Source organism: Chinchilla lanigera, unplaced genomic scaffold (assembly GCF_000276665.1).
Source record: "Chinchilla lanigera isolate Chin_1 unplaced genomic scaffold, ChiLan1.0 scaffold00039, whole genome shotgun sequence".
Classification (NCBI taxonomy): Eukaryota; Metazoa; Chordata; class Mammalia; order Rodentia; family Chinchillidae; genus Chinchilla; species Chinchilla lanigera.
The window spans coordinates 1,856,868-1,883,972 of NW_004955440.1; the positions used below are offsets into that span (position 1 = coordinate 1,856,868).

Consider the following 27,105-nt stretch of genomic DNA (forward strand, 5'->3'; position numbering starts at 1 on the left):
CCTGGCTCACAGGAGTGTTTGTTCAATCTAGATGTCCCAAGCCCAGGAGTCAAACCCGGAGGCAGGCAGAAATGTGTGTGTCCCTTCAAAGAGCACTTACATAATGTCTGGTGATCCAGCAAGAAGGTGATATGGGGAAAGAAACTCCCAACCTGCTAGATATGCCATACAGGTTCATATTCTCTAAAATCGAAGAATGAATTCTAGGAACAGTGGTGGTTAAGAGCAGAATGTATTAATGGGAAAGCAAGCTTCTGTCTGAGAGAGAGACAGAAGAGGTCCTGAGTGGGTTGTTGGGCACCCTGTCTTTTCAAGGGATTTTTATAGAGCAGAACCAAGAGGTGAGGCCCGTCCAAGGTGGGGGAAAAATGAGAAATCACAAGGTGAGTATGAGGTGGTACAAAACTATGATCAACCAACAAGATTACGAGCGTAATTGTTCAGGTAATATTGACTAAATGGGTAATATTGATTAAATGTTCCCCATTTGGGGAACACATAGCAAGCAGGCATGAAACAGAACAGGAGCTTTTCCTGGAGGGTGTGGCTGTTTATCCTTAGGGGAGATGTGGGTGCATTTGCTTTATCTTTTGTCTTGAGGTCTGGCCCTTGACAGATGTGTCTGTCTCCCCTACAGCTGCAATATATTGTCTTCTGCACTGGCTCCTTTGGGGGCCTAGGCCTGTCTGACTGTCTACAATATTTCTGCCTAATGTAGCTTCTGTAACAAAGGCATAACCTTCTCCTAGGTTCCTTATGTCCTATGGGGGAAGATGGACAAATACAAAGAAACACATGAGCAGGAGCCCAGGGAAGCCCAGAGGAGGCAAGGCCAAATGCTAACTGAACCCAAAGGACTGAGGACTCTGACCTTAGGGAGGTGAATGCCTCCTTGAGTTGTAAATAAAAGGAGAGGGTTTTAAGGAGTTACAGACAAGGTGGAAGGTGGGAAAGGCTGAGAAGAATACCTGCAGGGGTCCTAAAAAGTAGTCGTTTTGGCAGGTCTTTGTAGAAATGAGGAGGCTGCTGCGCTTTGGGAGTTCTGTGGAGTAGTGGACAGTGTGCGTGTGTTTCTGTAAGCCCGGTGTGGTTAGAACACGGCCCCGCCCATTCCTTCATGCATTTCTGTTTTTACCGTAGCCAGGTTGAGTCCTTGTGACAGAGACTATAGAACCAAAAGTATTTGCTGTCTTATCCATTACAGAACAGCTTGTCAGCCTTTGGGAAAACATATTTTTATTCCTTGAAATTCTGAATGAAGCTCCACAGAGTCAGCAACAAGCATTAGTTCACAGCAACAAGCATAGAGTTCACTTTCCTCCCGGGTGTGTCCCCTTCAGCCCATCTCCCACCACAGCACTAGATTGGTAGCCTCTGGCTTTGAATATCATGGTAGTAAATGTACAGTGAGGGAGTAGGTGATTTATCACTCTAAACATCCCCTAAAACATCCCACTACCCCAACTCCAGGTTGTTGTGATTCTGCCTTAGTTCTCAGAACCTCTGCTGCTACTCACTGATTTGGTATGTGTTGTCCAGAAAAATTGGGATTAAAGGGCCAGGGGTATAGCTCAGTGGCATAAGCACCCACCCACCTGGCAAGCTCAAGGTCCTGAGTTCGATTCCCGGTACAAAAAAAAAAAAAAAAAAGAAAAGAAAATTGGAATTAGAAACAGTGAGAGGGGTCATAGTACTGGGGAGCATACTCTACTCTGAGGCATTCTGTGTGTAAGTGGCTTCTAGACTTGTCACCTGACATAATGGGAGCAAAGGGTGAACTGGTAACTCAACCCTGCGCATATTTCAGAAACTCAGAGAATTTCCAGAAATGGCTGTGCTGGGCCAGACTCCTTAGAAATACTAGCTTCTTTTATAACAGCTGAATGAAATAGAGCTTTAGTCATTCCCATTTTAGAGACCTCAAAACAGAGGTTCTGACAAGCTAAGAAACTCCATTTTAACTATGGGTGATCCTGCCTCCAATCCCAGATAAAGAGAAAGTTGACATCTATGCTGCAGTTAATGGTTAGTAAGTAGATGTCATGTAGAAAGCCCTGAATCAGGGAGTCAAAATCTGTTGCAAGATATCAAAACAACCTGCCTTCAAGGATTGGGATACACTGAGATCCTTCTTAACCCTAACTTTTGTTTTAGCACTGACAGCCACTGAGGTATTATTTAAATATCCTTGTCCAATAATATTTCAATTTGGCATCTAATTTCTCATTAGTAGTTGTATAGAAAATTGTTGGCAGTAAATAATGGTGACATCTTTTAAGCATTTCTGGAAAAAGAAGAAAGCCGTGTATGTTTAGAGTTGTCCTAATTTCCAACTAAAATGACGCTTCCCAGAGAAAGCGTCGATCATAACCACTCCCTCTTTGAAACTTTTCCTTGTTCATTGCCTTACTGTGCTCTTAGGAAAAGACCAAAACCCTTGTGGTGGTGATCCCGGCCTTCCCTGTATGGGCCCAGTCTGCCTCTTAGTACCTTGTCCTTCCGGCCAGTGTGGGCCCCTGGGTTTGCACCGACCTCAGTTCTTGAATGACATCTTTAGATCGCCTGGCTGGCTGGTTCATCTCTGCTTCCCTTTCACATCTCCCATAATGGGGCCGTAGATCCCGGGAGCCGTTCTCTGACTCCTAGAGACTGAGTTGAATGTTCTTCCCTTGTCCAGCCTGAATCATGTCCGCTACACCATTGTTCACTTGTTCGTGTGTCTGTTGTTCACTATTAGAGTTAAGCTTCTTGAAGGCATTCTTTTTAGTTTTCACTCTGTAGCACCCAGGTATCCACTTGAACTAGTTAACATGAAAGGGATTTGTGGTGAGGAAATATTTAAGGGGGTACAGAGCCCATCTTAATCAGATCTATAAGAAGTCAGGTGTCGCAGGAGCGGAGTAGGATTCCTTGGTGTGGCAGAGCTCTGTCTTGTGTTTTTTCATCCTCTGGACTCCAGCTTTGTCTGTCTTTCTGCTGTTGGCTTCTTGAGCTCATATACACATCTTCATGAAGGCTTCACATGAGCTCAGCTTATAGCTGATACTAGAATGGCCCCGCCATCCCTGATGGGCCTTCCTAGTCTAGGGACTGTTCTTCCTGCTCCCCGCTTACTTGCTTTTTCTGTTTCTCAGTTGTAGATCTCTAAGCAGAGCTCTCTGTTTGCCCTAGCACACCCTTTGCACTGGGCTCTGGCCATCCTGTTGGTGGGCTGTGCTTGGTCAGGTCCTCACCACAGGCCAATCAGACATGTTTGGAACTGGATCGTTTCCATGGATCACAACATATCTGCCAAAATAGGCCTCTGTTTTGGTTTCTTCCCTGCCTCTCTGCTTACAAGGATGTTAGGCTTATATTTTGTGGACCTCATGGTATCCTTTGTTTTCCATTCTTTTCAGATATCATTAATGGAGCTCAAGAAAAATGTGTATTGCCTCCTATGGAAGGCTACCCCCACTGCGAGGGGAAAATCAAGGTAAGGTGGAAGCCACGCCTCTTCATTTCCATCATCCTCGATCTTTCTGCTTCCCAGTGATACAAGTGGGTGAGTGAGCCCTTGAAGCACATCCTTTAAGGGTTTCCTCCATCCTGTCAAGTTTGTGCTGTGCCTGTGAGGACCCTTCTCTGCCTATGCCTGTTCCATGGGTTAGCTGACAGTGGCTCTCACTGGTCATACTGGAGGAACACGGGCCACTTCACATACCTGCTGAGCCACTGCTTTTCCTTTTCTTTCCCAGCCTCTAATGGGTAATCCCTTCAAGGACCAGTGACAAGGGGCTGCTGTTATTTAGGGCCCATCTTCCCTCTTTCCCAGGCCCTTGCTTATTTAAACTGGATTGTCCTTTAAATGCGGCATATGCATTTCCACTTTAGTACCCGGAGACACTTGACTGCTCTTTTACTCTCTTTGGTTTTTTTGTTTGTTTTTTCCAGTGCTGAAGATTGAACCCAGGGCCTCATGTGTGTTAGGCATGGGCCCCTCTACTGACTCACAGCTAACATTAAAAAAAAAAATGAAATTCTATTTGCATGGCCTGCTCTTGAGACCACAGCTTGCCCAGGAGCATTTAGACAAAAGTTTCAGCTCAGATGTGCAGTTAGGATGGAGAGACCAACCTTGGAAACACTATCTGGTCTCCCTTGCGGTGTTTGCGAATGCTCACCCATGCTTCTGGGGTGCTCAAACCCTCGTCTAAACGTTGCGCATCCTGTCACTGTGCTGTGTCTCCTGGAACTGTAGTGCCCAGAGGAGAGCTCTGTGTGAGCGTCTCTGCAGGCACTTTGTCTTGATGAAGCTCTTCTAGCCTTTGCCTCTCAGGCCTGTCTTTCCTCTGTGCGCCTCTGCTTGAGCCCCCTGAAGCTTTGTATGTTTGTGGATCCTGTGGAAGCTGAGCCGCTGATGGTCTTGACCTCAGTTCAGTGGTCCTGTTGCCCTGTCTTCAGACCGCAGCTTGAGCTGTCCACCCCACCATCACCCTCATACCCTCCAGTGCTGTCGGCAGACAGGCAGGGATACCAGCAACAGGCTGCTCAGAGGTGTTCTCTGCTCTTGTCCATTTCAGTGGATGAAAGATATGTGGCGTTCGGATCCCTGCTACGCTGAGTATGGAGTGGATGGGTCCACCTGCTCTTTTTTTATTTACCTCAGTGAGGTGAGTAGCTTCCTGTGGTTCCTGGGGGTGCATGTGTGTGATTTGGGCTGTTTTGAAGCTGAGCCTGAGTTTTAAAAAGCTTAAAAACATGTGTTGTTTTTATGTGGAAGGCCCTGTTGTTCCCTTCTTAATTATTCTCTCTGCCTCCCCAGGAAGATTTGTTTTTAATCTTGAAGAAAAAAACAGGCTGTTCACCTTTTTTTTCTCGCCTCCAGTTTTTTGTATTGTGGTAAAATACAGTTTGAGATTTGCCATCTTAACCATTGTTGAGCCGTTCATTGGCGTGAAGTACATTCACATGGTTGTGCAACAGTCCGCACCATCCACTCCGCGGTTCTTCTCATCTTGTAAAACTGAAACTCTGTAATCATCAAGCACCAATTCCCCATTGCCCTGTCCCACGCCATTCTAATTTCTTTCTCTTTTAATTTGACAAGTCCACCTCATATGAGTGGAACCATTCAGTTTTTCATTTCGCATCTGGCTCCTTTCACGTAGCATAACGTCATCAAGGTGCACCCATTTAAGGCGGAAGAGTGCTCCACCCTATGTCTGCACCACAGTGTACCTGTGCAACTGCCAGTGGACACCTGGGTTGTTTCTCCCTTTGGCTATTTTGAATAACACTGCCATGAACTGAGGCATACAAATGCTTGTCGGGAGACCCTGCTTGCAGTTCTTTCAAGAATGTGTCCAGGAGTAGATCTGCAGGATCCTACATTGATTCTATTTATAAATTTTTAAGGAACCACCATACTGTTTTCTAAAGCAGCTGTAGTAGTTCATATTTCACCAGGCGTGTACATGGGCTCCAGCTTCTCCATATCTTCGCCAATGCTCTACTTTCCAGTTGTTTTTTTTGTTTGTTTGTTTTTCAGAGAAATCATCTTAGTGGGTGCTGGTTTTGGCTTGCATTTCCTTAATGACTGGTGACACTGCACTTCTTGGCCTGTATTTGTTGGCCCAGTAGCTGTTTACTTCTGGGCCAAGTTGGTTACTTCTGCCTTCCTTTTTGTCTGAGCTTCGTTTTTATTTGTACTATTGAATTTACGTGCAGCTTTTGTATAAGGGTTGGAGCATTTTATAACCCTCATGGGATTTGCTGTAAACTTCAGTGATCTCCATGTCACCTTCAGAAAAGGTAAGAAGGTAGGGACTCTGGTTTTATCCCGCTGCAGAGAAAGAACCTAAGAGGCAGCCAAAACCTGCAGGCTCTACCTTCTCCCTCAAGAGACAAGGGGCAGCCTGAGGGCCTGATGGAACAGGTGCGGCTAATTTGAGAGGATGTGCCTCTGAGGGCTCTTTGCTGCCGGCTCCTTTTGATTCTGTCCATATTTATATGCGGCTGCTGCTGCCATTTGACCCACAGTAACAGCTCCCTGATAATGCCATGGAGAATGCCTATGTCTTTCGAGACTAAATTAAATGCTTTTGCCGTATTTTTCCTTGTGGGCTCCAGGTTCCTCTCTTTTCTGTGCTGCAGGGGAGTGACAACTTCTTTAGGAGGAAGGAAGCCAAGCCAGTATTTTGCAATAGGAAATGTGGCCCAGAACTGTGTGGGTTTATCCCTGTCCTGTATCATCCTCTAGTTTTTTCCTTGCCACATTTGAGTCGGGCATCCCTCTCCTCCCACTGGAGATCAAACCTAGGGTTTCACACATGCTTCTTTACCAGTGAGCTGAACTCCTAGCCCCACAGACTTTTCTTGTTGACAGGATTTTTCTACGACCATAGCAAGACGCTTAAAGCTAGTGAGAGTTAAAGCACCTCTTAGAAATTAAAAGCATTGAGAGTTAGGCCTACAGTATTCCTTATTAGCAGGCTGCTGGCAAATGGTCTCTGCAGCATTTATTTGAACTGTTTCTGGCTTCTGGCTTGGGGTGCCTGTGGCCTGTCGCCTTATTTCCTTCTGCCAGGGAGTAAGGCTTGAAGCCATGGGTGAACCTTTACTCCTCTGAGAAGTCAATGAAAAGTACCTTTCCTGCCCAGAGGAAAGGGTTTTCATCTGGTTTAAATTTCAAAAGTTTGCTTCCTCTTTCCTTACGTTAGAATATAGCTAGAGTCCAGCTGTGCACCATGATTGACAAGCTGAGCTAATTTCACACCTTCCTGAGAATCTCCACATTGGGGTGGACCAAGGAGATAACGGGTAGAGGCTTTCACATTCCTTCCTCAGCAGCAGCATCTTCTCCTGGGTGGAAATGTGTCGGGGAGTGGCACAGACTGATAGGAAGGGACTGTGATTGTTCACCACTGTCTTGGTTACTTTTCTCTTGTTGCTGAGACAAAACACCCAACTCCCAAAATGAAGGAAGAAAAGGTTTATTTACCTTACAGTTTGTGGAGGTTTCACTCCATACTGGGCTGGCTCCAAGGCAGAAGATAACAAAGCCTCTTTCCCTCCCTTATATTGTAAGCAGGCTACCCCCACCCAGGGGGCAGCACTCACATAGTTAACCTTCTAAACTTCTCACACTGACACAATGAATAACATCCTACAGCAGGAAGAGCATGTCCTTTGCACCCCAGGATGTAGAACTGCTGAGTCACTTAGCAAAACCTCTAGACTCCTCAAGTTGACACAATGTATCAACCATAACAACCACCATGTTCCTTTCCCTTGAAACGTCACCTCCCCCCACTCCCAATGGAGAAAGGGAAGGACACAGCTCAAAGCAAAGAAAAGCAAGACTGTGGGAAAGAGAAATCAAGAGGAATGTAGGGGACGGCGGGCTATACAAAGGCTCATGGATCGTATGTTCTTATTATTGGAGGCTGGGTCTTTCATCTTGGGACTTGTGAATACTTTTTCTTTTCCTGGGAAGGGAATAGTGGTTAGTTAGCCTGTAGTACTCTCTCCTCAAGCAGATAATCATATTTTCCCATTTGTTCAGCTGAATGTAGTTCACTGAGCACATGTTGAGCGTCTGTTTTATTCCTCCATTGTCCCCTGCTGAGAACTCCCTTTTCTACCAATCATGCTACGCTCCTATATCTTAAAGGAGTCAGATGGGAGAAGAAAGGGTGAAAGTACTGAGTCGGGGGGTGGAGGTGGAGAAGGGTCCTCTTGGGAGAGAACAGTGGACCACTCTTTTAAAGTTTGACTCTGAAAATAACCATGACCCTGTGCTTCAAAAATGCTTTATTAGAGTGTCATAACAGGTACCCTATGAGAGATGGAGAATTTCACCAACATGATCACTTCAGGGAACCTTACACCTGAACTTCAACTTCTGTTTCTGCTATTTTCTAAGCTCTGTGATTTTGGGAAACTAACTTAACCTCTTTGTGCTTCAGGTTCTTCCTTTAAACGTAATAATTTTAATTTTGTGTATTTTTATTGTATTTTAAAGAGAAAAAACTAACAACAAAGACAAAAACAAAACAACACAAAAACAATAAAAATGATACAGAATCTCAAAACATGATAGGAAATTAACAGTGATTATTGTAGTACATATTGTTATCTTCAACAAAGTTGCTCAATTACCAGATGTAAGAATACAAGATTGATCAAACAATTAAAGAGAATAAAAAATAACTTAAAAACATTAGAAATGATACAGATTTTCACTAAACAAGATGGTAGAAATTCCACAGTGGTTGTTACATTGCAATTTTATGCATTTTTGAAGGCGTCTACCACGAGAATTTTGTGTAGATTGCTGAATTCATGTGGGAATGTACTTGTAGTAAAGCCTGGCAGATGAAAGACACTTAATAAAAATAACTGACACTTTCATGGTTTTTTAATGTTGTCATTATTTGAGGATAGTTGTAGGCTAGATGTTATAAATGGACTCTTGCTTCTATTTTAAAATTAGAATCAATTTATGGTTCTCGTTTACCAATCTAATTTAATTTTCAATCCCTTGGCTTCTGGTAATGTAGAAATTCAGCTGTTTCTTTGATGCCTATTTTTTTTTAATTGACAAAAGTTGTATATACTTATGGCATACAGCATGACATTTTGATATATATATATATATTGTAGAATAACTAAATCTAAATAATGAACATATGTATGACTTCACATATTGAGATTTTGTATATGGTAAGTACATTGCCCCAGGACTGCTCATCTGTGGATGTGGTGCTTGTGTTTGCATTGGAATGAGGGGCTGGTGCATGGGACCAATGTACTGTTGTTAATATGAATTTAGTAGGAATAAAGATTACTTGCTTTCTAGTATTTTTAAAATCCTGGACTATATTTATGGTTTTGTGGAACTGTTAGTCTAGCTATTGTTTTTTCTCTTCTCTCTTGCTGTCTTGTCTTCATTAACTCACCTTGTTTCTGTTACTTCCTTGAACTCTGAAACTTATTTCCTGCATCATAACTAGAAAAATGAGAAGGACATCATTTGTTAACTTGATCAACACATGTGTCAGTGTCTTTTATTCTCACCTTAATCCTCATTGAAAGAGCCAATTTTTGCTTTTGTCCATGTTTAGAAATTTGGAAAATGTCAAATGGATGTGAAGTAAACTGTCTGTGGTCTAGCCAGTTAGCAGGATGATCAAAACATTTAGATTGAGACCCATGTTAGGAAATGGCACACCTCTTTCACTTTGCCTTCCTGTGGTTGTCTCAGTATGCCAGCTTCCACTGAATTATGGAATTACAAACTTTCACTTCTGAGCTCATCAGCTTGTAGTCTACAAATCCTTTTCGGTTAAATCTCAGGAAGTAAAGCCGTCAGTATGTCCCCTGATAGCAACCCTAGTGCTGCTTGCTTTAGGTGTGACATTGTAGTAGGGGCGGGGATGTAGAATGGTCCAGTAGTTGTCCTTGTTTGGGGCAAGTCTTTGGATGGCAGACAATGAGAGAAGAATGAAATATCATCGAGCCTCTGCCATATACCCAGCATCTCAGTCTCATCGACTGTAAAGGTCAATGGACAGCCATGTCAGACATGCCTCAGAAGAGTTAGGTCTCCTAGCTACAAAGTCCTGCCCTTCGTATTTCTGTTATTCCCCACGTGTTGAAGGAAATTTGATCTCAGTAAATGAACTACAGCCACTGACTTTACACTCAGATAATTTGTCATAATTGATCAGTTTTACTGATAGTTTTCTAAAGCTTCATAATTTTGTTACCCTACCTAAAAGCAGAACTCTACTCCTGAGGACATAACTCATGAAAACCAGGTGTGCTTCATTCCAAGAGGTAGGAGCAAGTGAATGATGCATCAGGCGTCCTGTGTTTCCAGAACATCAGGCAGTTCATTTTCTGTATCTTTTTTGTGAGCCATATAACGACTCCTGTTATGGAGACACGACCCTATAAAGTAATTACTCTGAATGTTATTGTTTCGGGTGTATTAACTTAGCTGTCTGCAGGGACTTTTCCTGATAGCAGATTCTGTACAACTTAGAATGAAATTCTTCGTCCCTGTGGATGGTATATTGAAGAATATGTTTGACAGCCACATATTTTTTTTCTTTTATGCCATTGTTCCAGAAGGTAGCAAAGAGTGTACCTTCCCTGACTTCTTAATTTGTTGGCACTGCTTTTAAGCATCTCTATTGCTATTTTGAGCATAGTTGATCAGAAGTAGTCAAAGTTCCCAGTGATCGAGTGCTGGACCTTTAGATGTATACAAACTGTTGCTTCAAATCACTATGGGTATATCTGTGTGTGTGTGTTTGTGTGTGTGTGTGTGTGTGTGTGTGTGTGTCCATCCCTCATATTGGAACAAAAGAAGCAATTTCATGCCTTACCCATCAGTCTGTTTCCTACATTTCATTAACAACAGGCATAAAGGTCTTTGCCTCTTTCTGTTTTCCCCTGGCAATATGTAAAACTAATATTGACCGAGCATGCTATTAACCTTGAGTTTAAATCCAGCATACTTAATCCCTTGATTAATGACAAGATTAATGCCCAACAGCAAAGGTTGAAAGCTTAAATGTTTGCGAATGCGAGCATGAAATGAAACCCTAATAACCAGTACAATGATTGGGATTTATGGTCTGTGTGGGCTGCTAAAGATAACTTGGAAATGGTGTTGCATAGACTAATTTGTCAAAGTGGGGAGTGATAAAGAATGCAGTATTTCGGTTGCAGGAGAAAATCTGAATTTTTAAAAAAAAAAAAAAAAAGACTAACATTTGGGATGAGTCTAGAACTACTTTAAAAATGCCACTAGCCTGTTTCCTGAGAAGACCAACCCACACCTTGTCCCCGGGGAGCAGTGTGAAATGGGAAATTCCTTTCCGTCAGATAACAGTTCTTGGCAGTAAAGGAGATAGCAGAGATTTATGATCATGTTCTTCCCACTTCCTTAATTTGTATCTTTCTCATCTGTGCGCACCTGTTGCTCTTGTTACCTGAGTTTTAAGACATCCTTAGCAAAAGGATTTTTTAATCCTCACTTTAGAGAATGGCATTTGTCAGGGAGCCTAGTGGATCTCTCTGTTCTCACCACACATTCGCCCTTCTCTGATATTCTTCTTAATGATGCCTCTGGGTTGCTTCTGAGTTTCAGATTCTACAGCGTTTATAGTTAGACTTCTTCTGACCTCCTCCAGACAAAGAATTGAAAGGGGAAAGAACATAACTGGCCAAACCCCAGACTGCAAACCCTCTTTGCTCCTTGGAATACATATGATAGGCAAGGGCTTCGATGACGTAATCTTCCACTTGTTTTTTGCATACTTTTAAATGTTGTCTCTTGTAATTTCTACTTCATGCCCCAAAAGTATACTTAAAACTTTTATGTTAAACTTTTTTAATATGCGAGATATCACATATGTACGATACAGTGTAATAAACCTCCTGTGCTCATGACGCATATTCAATTCATGGCCATGTCATTTCATTTACATGCTTCCCCCACTCCGTTATTTTGAAACATCATATTTTCTATAAATATTTCAGTGTGTAGCTTTTAAAGAGACTCTTAAGACATAAAATTACTTTGATTATAACTATTAATACCACTTCACACCAAATAATTACTGTGATTTCTTAACACCATCAAATATCAAATTAGTGTTCATAGTTTTAGGTCCTTTTATACCAACTGGGTTGCAGTGAGGACCATAAATTCCAATTGTTGATGTACCTTAAGTCTCCCGAATTTTAGGTTCTTTTCCATTTCTTATTTTTTTCCCCTGGTGATTTTTTTGTTGAAGAAATTGCTTTAGTTTGGTATTAATCTGCTCTTTCCTGAATATTGATACTTACATCTCCATATAATTATATAACCTGGCCCTCTGCCCCTTACATTTCCAGGAAATTCATAGTTAGATATGAGTCTTGGTCAGGGTTAGGCTTGTTAATTTTTGCAAGACCATTTCCAGGATGCTAGTACTTCTGAAGTACTTACGTACTTCTCTTAGGAGGCAGATGATGCCTGCTTGTCTGTCTTTATGAGAGCAATTAGTGATCAGTGCCTAGGTTCATAAATTCATTAGGGACCCATTGTTAACATGTCATGAGCAGTTCGGTGAAGAGAAGTGACTCCTCATGTGCTATTTGGTCTTCCTGAGAAACAGTTTATATATAGGAAACCTTTATTTATTTCCAAGTTGTTTTTTTTGTGTTTCTAAGATGCTGGTCTTCCAGCATCTTCCACCTGTAACCAGCACTTTATTAATTTATTTGTGCTTGCTTGTATGTTTTTTGGCTTTTTATTATTATAAAGTCATTAATTAAAACATTTGCTATGTATGATCGACTGCAATTCTTTTATTACTGATATCTCTTATTGTTCCTGCTTTGAAACCTATTGATGTTGCCATCTGCATCTTCTTGACATGACCTGGAAAGTTGTTTTTTGTTGTTGTTCTGTGGGTTTTGTTTTTGTTTTTTGTTTTTTGTTTTTTGTTTTTTGTTTTTGGCTGTACTGGGAATCAAACCCAGGGCCTTTGCTTTGAGCTATATCCACAGCCCTGTTTAAAGTTATTTTTAAGTTTTGAGACAGGGTCTTACTAAGTTTCCCACCCTGGATTGAACTTGTAGTCCTCCTAGAGTGCTGGGTTTACAGGTATGCACCCCATGCCTGGCTCCTTGGCAGTTCTTAGTCATTTTCTTGCTCTCTGGTGTAAGGTATTCTGCTGCGTGGACCTGGGACTCAACCATATATCTAAGGAGGTAACACACAAGGACCATACGCTGGGTGCCATGGCACTCACTGCCATGGGATTTTTCTGAGTTCTGGGCATCTGAATGAGAAAACATCAAGGTTATGTTTTATGAGAAGAGTTAGCAGCATCAAAAAGTAAAATGTATAATCTCTTAGATTATACTAAGTGCAATAGAAGAAAAAAATAGTAGGCAGCAAGTGCTAATGAAAAATTAATGCGTCAGGTTTTGACAGAGTGCTCAGAAGAAGCCCCACTGAGAAGGTGAGGGGATGCTGTCTGAAGGAGGTGTGAGATAAAAAACGCAAACGTCTGACAGAAGTGTTCAGCAGGCAGTGGGAACAGCAAGTTCCCACTGTGCAAAGGCCCAGGGGTGACCATCAGCATCCAATTTATAAGTAGAGTCTTTAAGAGAGACTTTTGACTCATTTTATTCTCATATACAGTGGTGTAGTACATGCCATATGTATAGAGAGCCTTTCCTGGTCCTCGTCAAGGCCCAGGAGGTTTATACTTATAACCTCATGGAGAAGTTACTAGAATTCTAATGTGTCAGTTCTAATCTACCACTTCCAGCGCAACCCATGGCAAGGGTATGCAGAAAGAGCAACCAGCATAACATAGTATCTAATGTTTTGGGTCGGTGCTTCTGCTCTGATGTGTAATCTTTTATGCCCTGGGAAAGCCTAGCCTTACATCTTGAAGCTTGATCCCAGCCAATGGTGTGCAGCACAGCTCTCCATCCTACCTCGTCCTGGCTCACACAAGAGAACAGTGGGGTCTGGGGAAACACTTCCCTGTCGTCTTTGCTTCGAAGACTATACATCAGCACCCCAGCTGGACCAGTATGCATTGCTTAAAGCCAACTGAAGGGAAAAGAAAAAGTTCTAGCCAGCTCTGTACATATCAGTACGTGGAAATAGGGTCAGGTGCAGCCAAAATGGAAACAATTATTCCTCCTTCAAGAAGAGTTGCCTATGTGGTCCTCCACAGTGTATATTTATTGAATAAACAATTCTATTCCAAGCATTTACAACATAGGTGGTAGCTTTTTATTGTCATTGTTCTGAGTGGGCAACTTCCCCTAGCTGCTGCCTTCTTATCTTACAAAAGCATCTTGGAAAATTTATAACTTTAAAAATCTGCTAAGACATTAAGGTTGAGACATGAAGCCAGAGATGTTTTGAGTAATTATTAAGAAGTCTGTTATAATGCTTTCTAATTCTATATCTGCAAGAGAATATGAGGGATCAGATTAGACCACCAGAGTGGAATGAGCCGTTTATGTGAGGAGGCATAGCTCTCTCCTGCCCATCTTTTATTCGCATTGTCCCTTCGCATTATTTGCCTGACTCTACACTCCAGGCCCCACTCACATCACCCATAAGAGTTACCTCCTGGTCTCTAGAATGTGACTCCCTGATAAAATGGGGCAACTTTGGCCGTTAATGTGTCTCCAGTGTGGTTGCAGGCCAAGTGAGGCCAGTTCGCCAGTGTGCAGCAACGAGTATGCGGAGCGAGAGCTTAGAAGCAGGTCAGGACGTTACCTGTCTGACTGGTGCAGAATTCCTCTGCTGTGCTCCTGTGTGAAGGAAAATTGACTTTTCTCCCCTGTAGGGATTTGGAGTGGATTTTGGAAATCCTGTGTCATCGTCTCACTAGAACCCCAGGGACACAGAACTTACTGCAGCTTCTTTTGATGTTCTACCCCAAAAGTTTGGTTTGTGTGCTTATTAAGTAGTGATTAAGCTTACCAGCTCTGGGGCAGGATGGACAGACAGCATTTCAGCCCTTAGCTAAATCCTGTCTCTGTCTCATGTCCTCATCTGGCATGATAAGCAGTCTTTCTCAAAAGATTATTTGAATGACCAAGTGACCAAGTGAGGTTATGCGTGCAGCGGGCTCATCCTAGCGCTCAGATCCTGCTACTTGGTGATAGATGTTTGTTCCCTTTGTCTCTTGTACCCAGTCTCCCATATACAACCCTCAGCAAGCTGCTGGGCCAAAATATTAATCACCACTGTTGTCCTGTGCAGGGGCCGTGTAGCTGAGGCACTCCCGTTTGAAGCTTAAGAGTGTAGAGTGGGCAGACGATTGGTGTGTGGTAGAGAGAAGTCCCTTGTGTACATTTTAGCATGTTCATTAGTGAGTCACTACATTTGATAAGTATAACGAGTATGTGTTTGCATGTGTACAAGCAAATTGCCATACAGACAGTTGTGTTCATCAGCTAACAGGATGATGAATGCATATTTTTGTGTTATTTTTCGGGGAACCTGATACATGCTAAGCCTAAAGTAAACATTTGTATATTTTTGTAATGTATCTCATTTAGTAATTCTATTTGTTAATGTTTCTTACAGCAGCTAATGTTTCTTACATCAGCTAACAGCTAGCTAACAGGATGACCTAAAATTCTGTTTTTGACTTTACAATATAACAGAATGAAGGATACAAGGAATCTTGAAAGCCGCATAGTTTAAGGTTACATGTCTAGCTATTTGCAGAGCTGGGCACACACATTTTGGCTGATCCCAGACTCAGTCCTCTTTCTTCATCCAGCAGCTCTCTGGTCCCTCACTAAGCTTGATCTTAAAGAGACCTCCTTAGTCTTGGTCAGGGAAACAACACATTGCAGTTGTCCCCTGGGCCCGCTCCTCCCTAGCGGGATTACCTCAGCAAATTGTCAGTAAGCCTTGGGTTTTTATGTGGTGATAGTACTCACAACCTGGGCCCCTCAGGGGTTAAGTGATTGAAATATGCATATTTCTGTGTTATTTTTCAGGGAACCTGATACATGCTAAGCCTAAAGTAAACATTTGTATATTTTTGTAATGTATCTCATTTAATAATTCTATTCCTTAATGTTTCTTACAGAAATTATGCAGATTAACAAGAGGAAAATGAAAAGCACCCATAATACTGTTATCCACAGATAATCTGAGTATTTTTCTGTGCATTTTCCCATTTAGGTCTGATTATACTTCCCATCTAAGAAATAGGACATAAACTCCTTTATCAGTGATGCACTTGAACACAACTCTGCACATTGATAGTGAAAATAGAGCCTATAACACAGTCTGACACTTCTTTCAACAGAAAATATTTCTGCATTGACACCATGGTATACTTAAATGTGTATATATTAAACCTTGAGTCTTTCTGGGTTTTGCAGCAATTTCATTACTACTTCATTCCTCCTTTAAACTCCAGCTTGAGCTCTATATGTATCCAACTGCAGGGTTTTTTTTTTAACCTGAACATAATGAAGTGTTCATCCTACAGACCTTGAAAATAAGCCTGACCTAGTTAGAAGTTTGAGGGACTTGAAAATGCTTTGATGATTCTCAGTCCTCATGATTAAGCCGCAAAACCTTGTTAGTTCAAAGGAGGTTAAATCACCAGGAGGAGAAATGTCAAAAATCAAATTGTTTTATTTTATGTCTCCTCGCTCAAGGAAAGTGATTTATAGGGCCCTCTCTGTGGAATATGCATCAGTGTTCCAGAATGCCAGGCTGGCTGGTCTCCGGCTCGGCTGCCTCCTCATTCTGTGGCCTGAGGCCAGTGCACTAAAAGGATCAGTTCATGTCCAAGGAGTTTTGCCTCAAATTGAAGGTTATTAGAGTAATGGTTCTGCTCCTCTATCAACTGTTGTGTGCATGTTACCATAAATTCAGACAGTTTTCAATTTTGAAACTTAACTGCAGGGAATTACAGGCTACTATTAAAGACATCCAATGGCTTCTCAGGCAAAGGCCCTGAGGAGGGGTTGCCGAGGCTCTGAGAGTTCTGCAGAGAGGGGGCAGAGAGTTACGGGCGATGTTTCTAGGATATCTGCGCTGAGGACAGATACACAATTAAATGCCACCATTGGGAAAGTGTGGCTAAGGCACTGGGTGGAGGAAGGTGGCCACAAGCAAATGTAGGACACTGGAGTTGTGAGTCAGGAGAGGCACTATGCAGAATGGTATTTAACTGTGAGGGCTGCCTCCAGGTCAGGCAGGGGATGGCCACCTCCTAGGGGCCTGGCTTTATTGGTAGGATGTTCTCCTGGTGGGTTAAGTTATAGTCAGATTAGCCAGAAAACAGTGTTAGGATACCGGGAGGTTGTGCTGTAGGCCATGAGCAAGATTTTCCCTGAATGTTATTAATGTGACTCTTATTTAGGAAAATGTTGCTCATGGGAGGGCTGTTCGTTTCAGTACGTGGAGTTATTGCCAGTGCTGGCTTTCTTCCAATCCTGGTAATCCTCTGAGGTTTCAGAAAGAAATGGCTTGTTTTTTTTTTCCCTTTCTCTCTATGGGACAATTGGTTTTACATGTAATTTAATTATTTCATTAACCAATTATCCTATCAGTCTGTACAGAAACAACCCTAAAAACCCACCCTTTTGTTCTGGGTTAAGATGTTGACAATCAGATTTTCCACCATTCTGAGTGAATGTGTAACTGAAGTTTCTCACTAAAAGCTCGGTTGGACCAATGCTCTTTTCCATATTTGTAAAGGGATGCGCTTGGAATTTTGCAAAGTAACATCTAGTGATTTAGAGTAAGAAAGACTAAGATAAATGGTCAACTTCAGAGAGGAATTACAGTCTTGAGGATTTTGTATGGAAGTCATATTTTAGATCACCTTGAACTGTATTTTCATCAGATTGAAATCTTGAAAGAGTCTTCTCAGGGTAGAGAAATGAGAAGGGAATGTACTGTCCTTTATCAATATATGGTCTCACTGATGTGTCTCCTTTTAATTTTTTTTTTTGGTTTTTCTCCGGTACGGGGAACCGAACTCATGACCTTGCGCTTGCCAGGCAGGCGCTTTGCCACTGAGCTAAATCCCCAGCCCCTCTCCTTTTAATTGATGATCTTTATTCATAGTCTTTTTCATCTTTCTCAATCATGCTCTTCGTGGAGAGATTTTTTTTTTTAATCCCAATGGATTACTTTATAAACTTGTTTATTTTGTTGTAAGGCTTACTTCAAATCTGTACCTTGTTTACTTGTGTGTGTGTGTGTGTGTGTGTGTGTGTGTGTCTGTGGTGGGGGACATGGGTGGAAGGATCACAGTGAAGTCATCCATTTGAAGCCTTCATGTCATAAATATACATTTTACAAGGATGTTTCATTGCGTTCATTTACAAAAATTTAATTGGGTCTAAATAATTCAATCTGGGCTAAGAATATGAGGTGCAGATGTGTGTAATGTTGCAACTGCCTGAGATGTCATCCTCTTGCAGAATTCCTTTTTTTCTCATTTTTCTCCTTTGTGGAACTCCACATTTTCCCTTTCATGGTCATATAGCTGAAAGCCGCAGTAATTAGACCATAGGCCTCCAAAGCAGGTGAGTGTTTTTTTGTTTTTTTTTTTTAATGAATAAAAGCAATTTCAGCTTTTCTTGTGGGGAGTGGTTTTGAGTCTCTAAAGTCATTCACAAATATCATAAACTCTTAATTTTACTGCCTAAGAGGAAAAGAGAATATTGCACTTTTGTATCCTGGGATTATTCTGCCCTCCCCTAAGCCTTGCTGCCCTTGGCGTGCTGCTTTCGGATCACTGGCAGTGGCAGATGGCTTTATGCAAATCAGACCAATTATATTTGGGCAGAGGAAACAACACCTTGCCTTATGAATAATTTCTAGGTTAGTGAAACTGACATGTTTCTTTGCAAACTCACCCATTTCTAGAGGGCGAACTGCGTTGCACAATTCTGCTCTGCTGAGCCATGAGTCTGTGGTTCCCCGCATGGTCCTCCCATCTCCAAGGACGCGCCACGCTTACATTTGAAAGATCCAGCCGATACTAAAAAATATTCTGAATGCCTGACTGTTAGCCAAATGTACTAAAGTTATATTTTACTAAATGGTTAATAATGTTATTTTGAAGTTTTATGACTATTTTAGGCAAGCCGAACATCAGTATTGCTCTATGGATTTCTCGTTTTTCATTTCCTAGAAATTAATTTGCACGATTTTCTTTGCTGTAACTGTCTTTGAAGTAATTCCTATGAAGTCTAGGTGCTTTATTCCTGGTGCTTTCTTTGTTTCTCTTTCCTCCCTCCCCCCAAATACCTAAACCTGGCATTGACAGAACAATCCAGCTTCCATTTCTCCCTTCATCTCATCCTCCTGTAGGTTTTAACGCCATATTTCCTAAAGTAGTATGAAGTGAATAGCCAGAAAATAAGAGAAAGCCTTGACCAACTGGCCTTAAGGTATTGATTGCGTTGGTGAGTCTCAGATAAAAACATTGAGTTCTGTGGTTCAGATGCCACCCTGTTCATTTTCCTGGCAGGCAGCCTCAGGTGGCAGATCGTTCCTGTCCATTTGCTCCATGGCCACAGAGGCACCTTCACATTCTCATTTCCTATAGCCATGTTCCAGTCCTTAAGCTTTCGAAGTTTCTCTGTCTGGTATAGAAGTGTGAGGATTAAATAGAAATGTAATCAGTCCCTGGAAAGTACTCTGAAGGACAGATGGTCAAACCTCTCCAAATGCTCCTGTTGTTCCCCACCTGAGAGGGAACCTGCATCGCTAGCTGATACTATCCCACATTAATATTGCTGTTGTGTGCCAGAAACAGTTATCAGCACATTGTACACATATTAATCCATTTGAAGATAAACTATAATACTTAGTGTCACTGATTTATGTTTTGCAGGTTGAAAATTGGTGTCCTCATTTACCTTGGAGAGCAAAAAATCCCTATGAAGAAGCTGATCATAATTCACTGGTAAATGATTTTGGAAAACTCTTCCTAAATTTGTGCATTTAGGTCAGCTGTTAAGTGATGCATGTGGAGTCTTCTTAGATTTGCCAGCTATAGTTTAAAATAGTGTTCAGCTGAAGAACTTTCACTACCAGGCCTGTAGAAATCAAGGTGACCAAATCAGTCAACCTGTTAGCATAGATTTATTTATTGAGCAATTCTTTGAGGGTCCCGAGATGATGGGCAACTGATAGGAGTAAGAGCTGGTGCCAATGTGTAGGCAGTGGGTGACCTACTGAGGACGGTGGTTGTAAATAATGACCATGCCTGTCACAGTGCTTTAAAGTAGGCTGACAGCAATAATGAGGAAGCCTGCAAAGGTCAGGGTAGATTACAAAGAGAAGATGACATTCGAGCTGAATTTAAGATGATGAATGAGTTTGTAAGAGGTCAAGGAGAGAAGGTATCCCAGATTAACATGAAAGTGAACACTTGGTATTGTAGAGCGTAGCTCAGGGACGGGGAGGGGAGATTTGGATGAGGCTGAGATGAAGCTGAGATTGGAAAGGTGGGGAAGAGACTGTGAATCACTGCATGTGCCACTTTGAAAACTGAAGCCTTTGTTCTTTAGACCAGGGATTGACAAACTTTTCTTTGAAAAGCTACATAGTAAATATTTTCATCTTTGCAAGCTGTGCAGTCTGTGTTGCAGCTATTCAGTTCTGCCATTCTAGCACAGAATACCCATAGGTAATATGGAAATCAAGGGGCTTGGCTGGGTGGGCCCTAGTTCTTGTGGCTGACCACAAGAACCGTGGTAGATGGGTGTTTAAGTGAACTATGGTGACAACTAAAAGATAGATTCAGTGTGTTCGAGGTGTTCTGCGAAATAAATACTAGTACTGTGTTTCTCTCTGGCTGCAGTCATGAGTTGCACCCAGCTGTGTTATTCAGCATGTTAGGAAAAATACCCCTTGGACTTTAAATCATACTGGTCAGAATTTTAAACAGTATTAAACTGTGGTAGGGAAAGATTATCCTTGGTTTATATATATATATATATTTTGTTTTGTTTTGTTTTGTTTTGTTTCTGGTACTGGGAATTGAACTCACGACCCTGCGCTTGCCAGGCAGGCGCTGTGCTGCTGAGCTAAATCCCCAGCCCCTATCCTTGGTTTTTAAATACCTTAAAAATAATAAATTTTTGGTGGTTTGAACTGGGACAAAACTAGAAGATGAGCATTTATTTCCCTATTTAATTCTGTGTACAGAAAGAGGTTCATTGGCGGCCAACATGATGTTGGATAACATATTCAGATCTGACTTCAGTTTTCCTGGGGGTCTGCTATCTAGCAGTCGATCCAAGTAGCACAATAAGTTTCAGAACAGAGAATTTCAAGGTACATCAAGCATGCTTGTTGTAAAAACTGCACTTTAACATAGCTCAAGGCTTTGCAGTGACTGCACTGCCTTTCTCAGTTTCTAATTTTTTAATGATATCCCTTATAACGGATCAGCACTCAGGGACCTTTGCTTTAATTTGCAATCCTGGGACCTACTAATAAAAGCTGGGCAGCATGGCAAGATGCATTTTTGAAGCCCTGGTTTTAATTGACTATTGCTTTCAAGTTTTCAAATATCACATCATGAAAAGCATTAGGCTTTTTGGCTTTTATCTTCTATACATTTTATTAAATTTCTGTTTCTAGGCAGAAATTCGTACGGATTTTAATATTCTCTATAGTATGATGAAAAAGCATGAAGAATTCCGATGGATGAGACTGCGGATCCGGCGAATGGCTGATGCTTGGATCCAGGCAATCAAGTCCCTGGCAGAAAAGCAAAATCTTGAGAAGAGAAAGCGGAAGAAAGTGAGTTTCTTCTTAATTCATTTCAGTTAGATGCCAGTTTTATTTCAAAATTTGATTTTGCTTGCAGACAAGAGTAAGAGAAATGTCATGTCTCAAATGATCCCTGAAGGTAAATCAGCCTAGCCTCTTGTGCAGCCCTTTTTTAGCTTTTATTATCTGCAATACTTTCATTTAGCAGAGACCAATACAAATTTCTCAGTAAAGTTAAATTTAACATTTGCCTGTCAGGTTTTCCTTTCAGCTGTCTGTCTGTCTGTCTGTCTGAGGGTAGTAGGAAACTTTCTCCATGAGTCCAGCCTTTGGGGACTTCCTGTTACAGCACCGTGGCAATTTCACATGGCGGTGGTTTGTTCATTTGGGGTCTGGGCCTGTGAGTTCCACGGCTGTTCTATCTAATTGGTGCTTCTGCTTCTATATCTAGGAAGGAGATTTTATTAAACTTGAGCCATGTTGTTTAAGTTCATGGGACATGCTTAGAAACCCTGTGGCATGCCCCTGGCCTAGAAGATGTTCTATCCTGTTAGTTATAGATTAAGGGACATGGTTGTGGATTAAATGTTCTGATTTCAGAGCAAATTAAACCATTTGTTTACTTTGTTATAGATTCAGGGACATGGCTGTGGATTAAATGTTCTGATTTCAGAGCAAAGTAAACCATTTGTTCCCACATCTAAAAAGAACTTCAGAATGAATCTGACACATTTAATATCTTTGAAAAGGAATATATGGATACATTTTATAATACCCCAAGTCACAGTTTAATGGGTCAGTTGTGCTTAGATCCCTTGAGTTTGAGACACCATGACCTGACAGTGTGGCACTAAATAAATAGTGTGTGGGGAGCATGTGTTAAAAGTGTGCAAGTGGCCGGTAAAAGGAAAGAATATTTCTCCATAGTTTTAATGAGTTGTCTGCAGGATATATCGTCAGGTAAAAAAGTTAAGTGGAGACTAGTATACATTATTTTTAAAAGGAAGAGGGACTTTTTATCTGCATGCATGCCTACATACAGATCTGTACATCTACACAAATATGTAACTTTCGTATGTTTATTACACTTACATTTTTATAAATTGAAAGAGAAAATCAAAAAATTAAAAATAAAGGAAATGGATGGTGGTGAGAGGTAAATGTTCTTAATGCTACTAAACTGCATATGTTAAAAGGGTAAATTTTATTAAAAGAGTAACTGCTTACTTTAGCACAATAAAAAAAAAGGGACTAGTGTAGAGATAAAAGGTATAGAAACTAAACCTCTCTGAATGTATCATGCTTTGTACATTTGATGCTGGAGCCATTTTACATTGCATGAACATTTAATTATAATAAAATTCATAAGGAAAATAAAAATGAAGAATTGACCACATATCCACCCAGTTTTGATATAAGCATACTAAGAGAACTACTTTTTTTTTGAGAGAACTATTGTTAATGCCTTTAGAATCCAATAAATGGAACATTTCTGATGGGATGTCACAGAGGACAAAAAGAGCTGCAAAAATATTTTAAAACAATTTTTACAAATCAAGTTGTATTTGGAAGTATCAGTGTTCTCATTCTGAATTCATTGTGAATAACTGGATAACCACAAATGAATAATTATGTTAGTGTCTTTGAGAAGTGGGATTTTCATTGTGGGAGAGAGGAAATAACAGATATAAGATGAATAGTGTTATGTAAAAATATTACAGTCCTGAGTTTGAATTTGAAGTACTGGTAAGAACTCTTAATTTATTGTATCATAGAGGAATAATACATTTCCTAGCTAGTACCACTGAAAAGGCTTTCAGTGATTCATTAGGGTCCCTTAAACCCTAGACTTTGATCTCTAAATGCTCTTTCCACCAAGTGGTGTAAGAGATTCTTGGAAAATCGGCATGTCAAGGAGGTAGAAGTTGTACATGGCAAACTTAGAACATCTTGTCGTACCTAAGGGCAAAGAAGCTGTGAAAGGCTGTGAGGATGTGCCCAAAGAATTGAGGAGCCCACTTTAAGAGCCTCCCGCTGGTCAAGGTGGGACAGTTTGATAGGGTAATAACCACAATTTAGTGAAACACATTAAATATGCTTATGTGCATAATTTTATAATATGTAAAAACTACACAGAACATGAATCATAATTAGAATATGCTTTCAAAAAACTTGTTATTGCTGGGCATGGTGGCACACACCAGTCATCCCAGCACTCAGGATCATTTTGCTTTTTTAAAATGGGATATACTTGTAAAGTCAGAATTAAAGGGAAGTAATCCACACTAAAGAAGGTAGGAAGATCACCATGAGTTCAAGACCAGCCTGGGCTACATAGTGAATTTTTGAGACCCTGTCTCAAAAAAAAAAAAAACTAAAAAACAAAACCAAAAAAGCTTGCTATCCTGAAAACTGGAAAATAAATTTTTAAAAATCAAGTATTTAGTAGGCTTATTCTATGCAAACTGTACCTCGGCTTGACCAAATAGAGGAGTTTCTCTTTATAGATGTATTTTTAGCTAATAGATGAAAAAGGAATGATAGAATATATCAATACTTTGCTGTCCCCAAAAGACTTGAGTTTAGTTACTGATTATAAGTGGCTGCTAATTCCCAAAACAAGGATACCTATGTATTTTTCTCTCTAGGGAAAGTTCAGAGTAACACTTAGGAAGTAAAAAAATTGAATGTGAATTTGATCATACCTTAAGCTTTAATTACTAATGGACCACAGATACGAAGGACAGAATGATCTGTTTTTGCAATGCCTTAGGTTTGCAATCAGCAAAATTCAGAATGTGGGAGACTCTGTTAGAAATATAACCCAGTGTCTTTAATGAATAAATTATAAACAACCCCCTCAAAGAAAGGCTAATAGGGAATTACAGAGATTAAAGGCGGCTAAGAGATGAATGAGGCAGTTATAATGTGTACACTTTAACTTCTGAATCACATAACTGCCCTTACAGGGGGCAGGAGTAAGCTGAGGAATTAGAAGCATTAACTGTATTCTGGGTGACATTAAGGAATTAATAGCTCCTTTAGAGGTGACAGTGATGGGGCCATGTTTTTTTAAGTGAAGGTTTATTTTTATTTACAGATACATTTTGAAATATTTACAGATGGCAAGAAGAACCTCTGACTTTTGCTTCAAAATTACTCTAGGGGGTCAGGAGAAAAGGAAATATAGATTACATAAGATTTGTCATGAATTAATAGTTGTTGAAATTATGTGGGAAGCCTGTTGGGGCTGACTGTATCGTCTTGCCTGATTTTTTCTGTTGGAAATTTTTCATTGGAAAAGATTTAAATATTTCAGCTCTGGAAAAGAGAAAGCTAAATACTCTTAAAAGATACTCTAGTATCTTAGCTTACTTTCCTTTAATTCTGATTTTACAAGTGTACCCTATTTTTATAAAACAAGATAATCCATACCTCATATTCATAGCCACACTAAGGACAGTAATGATTTTCCCTCTCAAAACCATGAAAAAATTACTGCTTTCCCATTTTCTTACCTTCTAGAAAAATGGCATACCCCATGTTGAGATTTCATTACGACATAAGCGTGCTGTTAGAATTGGTTGATCGCTCTGTGGTGTGGCATTGTGTGCCTTGTATGTGGTTCAGTGCAAATGAATATGCCCCTTTTTTGTCTTCCAGGTCCTTGTTCACCTGGGACTCCTGACCAAGGAATCTGGATTTAAGATCGCAGAGACAGCGTTCAGTGGTGGCCCTCTTGGTGAATTAGTTCAGTGGAGTGATTTAATTACATCTCTGTACTTACTGGGCCATGACATTAGGATTTCAGCTTCACTGGCTGAGCTCAAGGAGTAAGGAGATTACTTTTCAATTTTAAAATCAGGATACAGAAAAGAAATTGTAAACTCTTAAAACCCTCTATTAGTGTGTAATTTCTTGCAGAGGAAAATGAAAGTGATAATTCACTAAACAGGAGATAAGAAGATTATTTTTGGGAGCTAAATACATACACTGTGAAAAGGATAATATGTTTTCATTGTAGCTGCAGGCTCCCGAGGCTTCATGAATGAATGCCAGAAAATTCAAACTAAGGAGCTTATTCTTTGCTATTACAGGTGCTTCCCACATCTGCAGCACAAACCATTATTGACTTTTCTAATTCCCCATCTCTTACTGAAATTCATACTGTTCCCTGCTCAACATCAGGCTTTCTAAGTCTTAAAACAAGGCAGGTTCCTGTGTATAATTTAATTTGGGTAAAATAAATTTCCTGAAAGCCCTGATCCAATCCTTTTTCAATTAGCCAACTCTCAGCTCATTCTGTTAACTCTTCCTTGGTTTTGTGTTACGCTGAAATTCTCATCTACCTCTAACCATCTCGCAATCCCTTTTCCATTTACACAGCTGGCCAAACAGGGACACCTAGATCTCCTCCCTCCTGGGTAACTGCCCTTAGGGATGTCCTACCCGGCAGCCAAATACCATGTGGCAGTGTCCAGTATTTCCAGGAGAAATGCTGTGAATGAACATTTGAGAGAGAGCTAGAACAGGGGGTTAAAGCAAATAAATGATCCATCCTGTTCCCATTCTATGGTTCAAGGCATTGATGCCCGATGAGGTCCCTTACCTTACGTGCAAGTTCCATCCCTGGTTGGTGGCAGTATATATTGGGATAAAAGCAATAAGTTCGGTGAATATATCAACTATCACTTGTCAGTCATTTTTTCAAATGATAAACGTTACAATGGTAGTATCAATAATTATGACAACTCTTGTTGATCATGACTATTTACAGCTAACCTTTGTGGACCACTTACTGGTCTGTAGCGCCTGAGGTAGGTACTACTGTTGTCTGCATTTTAAAAATAAGAAAGCTGAGATTCAAACCAAAGTGTGTTGTCTGAGGTCTTAGGGATCATGGTGATTTGCACCCAGTCCTGCATTGGTTTTTTCAGAGAAAGACAAGCTAGAGGTCTTTTCAACCCTTAATCCTCCCCCCTGCTCCTAAACAGGCTGTGTCCTGTTGCCTTCTTCCTGCTTGCTCTCAAGCATGGTGGGTCCGTAACCCATAATGTGGATGCATTCATACTCTTCTTCATCACTTACTCAGTGCCTCCTATAAGCTGGTTTCGGTATGGGACCCACAGCATTGACTAGCTTGTAGTTAAGGGGCTGCCAGTCATTTGATAATTACAGCTAATACATTAAATAATAATTGTAGTAATTACAAATCTATTAGTGCTAATGGAGATATGGATTCTAGATTGTAAGTACAGGGAGTGCAGAAAACTGAATATTATTCACCACGGTATATTTAGCACTTAGTGCCTAGTACACTGTAGGTGCTCGTACAAATACTGAACCAATGAGTGAGTAAATGAATGAATGGGTAGCTGAACAAATGGATACTATGCAAGTATCAATGACAGGAACTGCTTAGGGAGCTCAGAAGAGGCCTATTAGAAATTCACCAGGCAGAGACTTACCCTGTAGTCAAAGGAAAGTCTGTGGTGGTGTTGCTCTTTATCACATCAAGATCAGGACTAGACGTGTTTTATTTAGGAAGATAATTGGGGGAACAACATAGAAGAGTGATCCCCAAATATGCCTGCAGTTAGCATCACTTGGGAGCTTTCTATTTAATTTTTTAGGTTTTGGGGATCTCCTTGAAGTCCTCGTAGACCATTCCCAAAGCAGTTAACATAGCCTTTGGGAGTAGAACACAGCCATAAGTATTTTATGATGCATCCAAGTAAATCCAGCATGTAAATAGGTTTGAGAACGATTGAACACAGGGTGGACCAGAGGTCTGCACACTACAGGCAAACCAGCCC

General features: G+C 40.8%; 1 protein-coding gene across 5 annotated transcripts in view; it reads left to right on the forward strand.

Moving 5' to 3' along the window:
- Mgat5 (mannosyl (alpha-1,6-)-glycoprotein beta-1,6-N-acetyl-glucosaminyltransferase) overlaps positions 1-27,105 on the forward strand; it is a 299,821-nt gene that overhangs the window by 151,850 nt on the left and 120,866 nt on the right. For 4 of the 5 annotated variants that reach the window (XM_005390737.2, XM_005390738.2, XM_005390739.2 and 1 more), the window contains 5 exons: positions 3,399-3,475; positions 4,563-4,652; positions 19,401-19,472; positions 21,158-21,319; positions 24,953-25,122. In XM_005390737.2, the coding sequence (XP_005390794.1) occupies positions 3,399-3,475; positions 4,563-4,652; positions 19,401-19,472; positions 21,158-21,319; positions 24,953-25,122 (571 nt within the window). The remainder of the gene's footprint in view (positions 1-3,398; positions 3,476-4,562; positions 4,653-19,400; positions 19,473-21,157; positions 21,320-24,952; positions 25,123-27,105) is intronic. The other variant, XM_013517465.1, reaches the window with a different exon arrangement.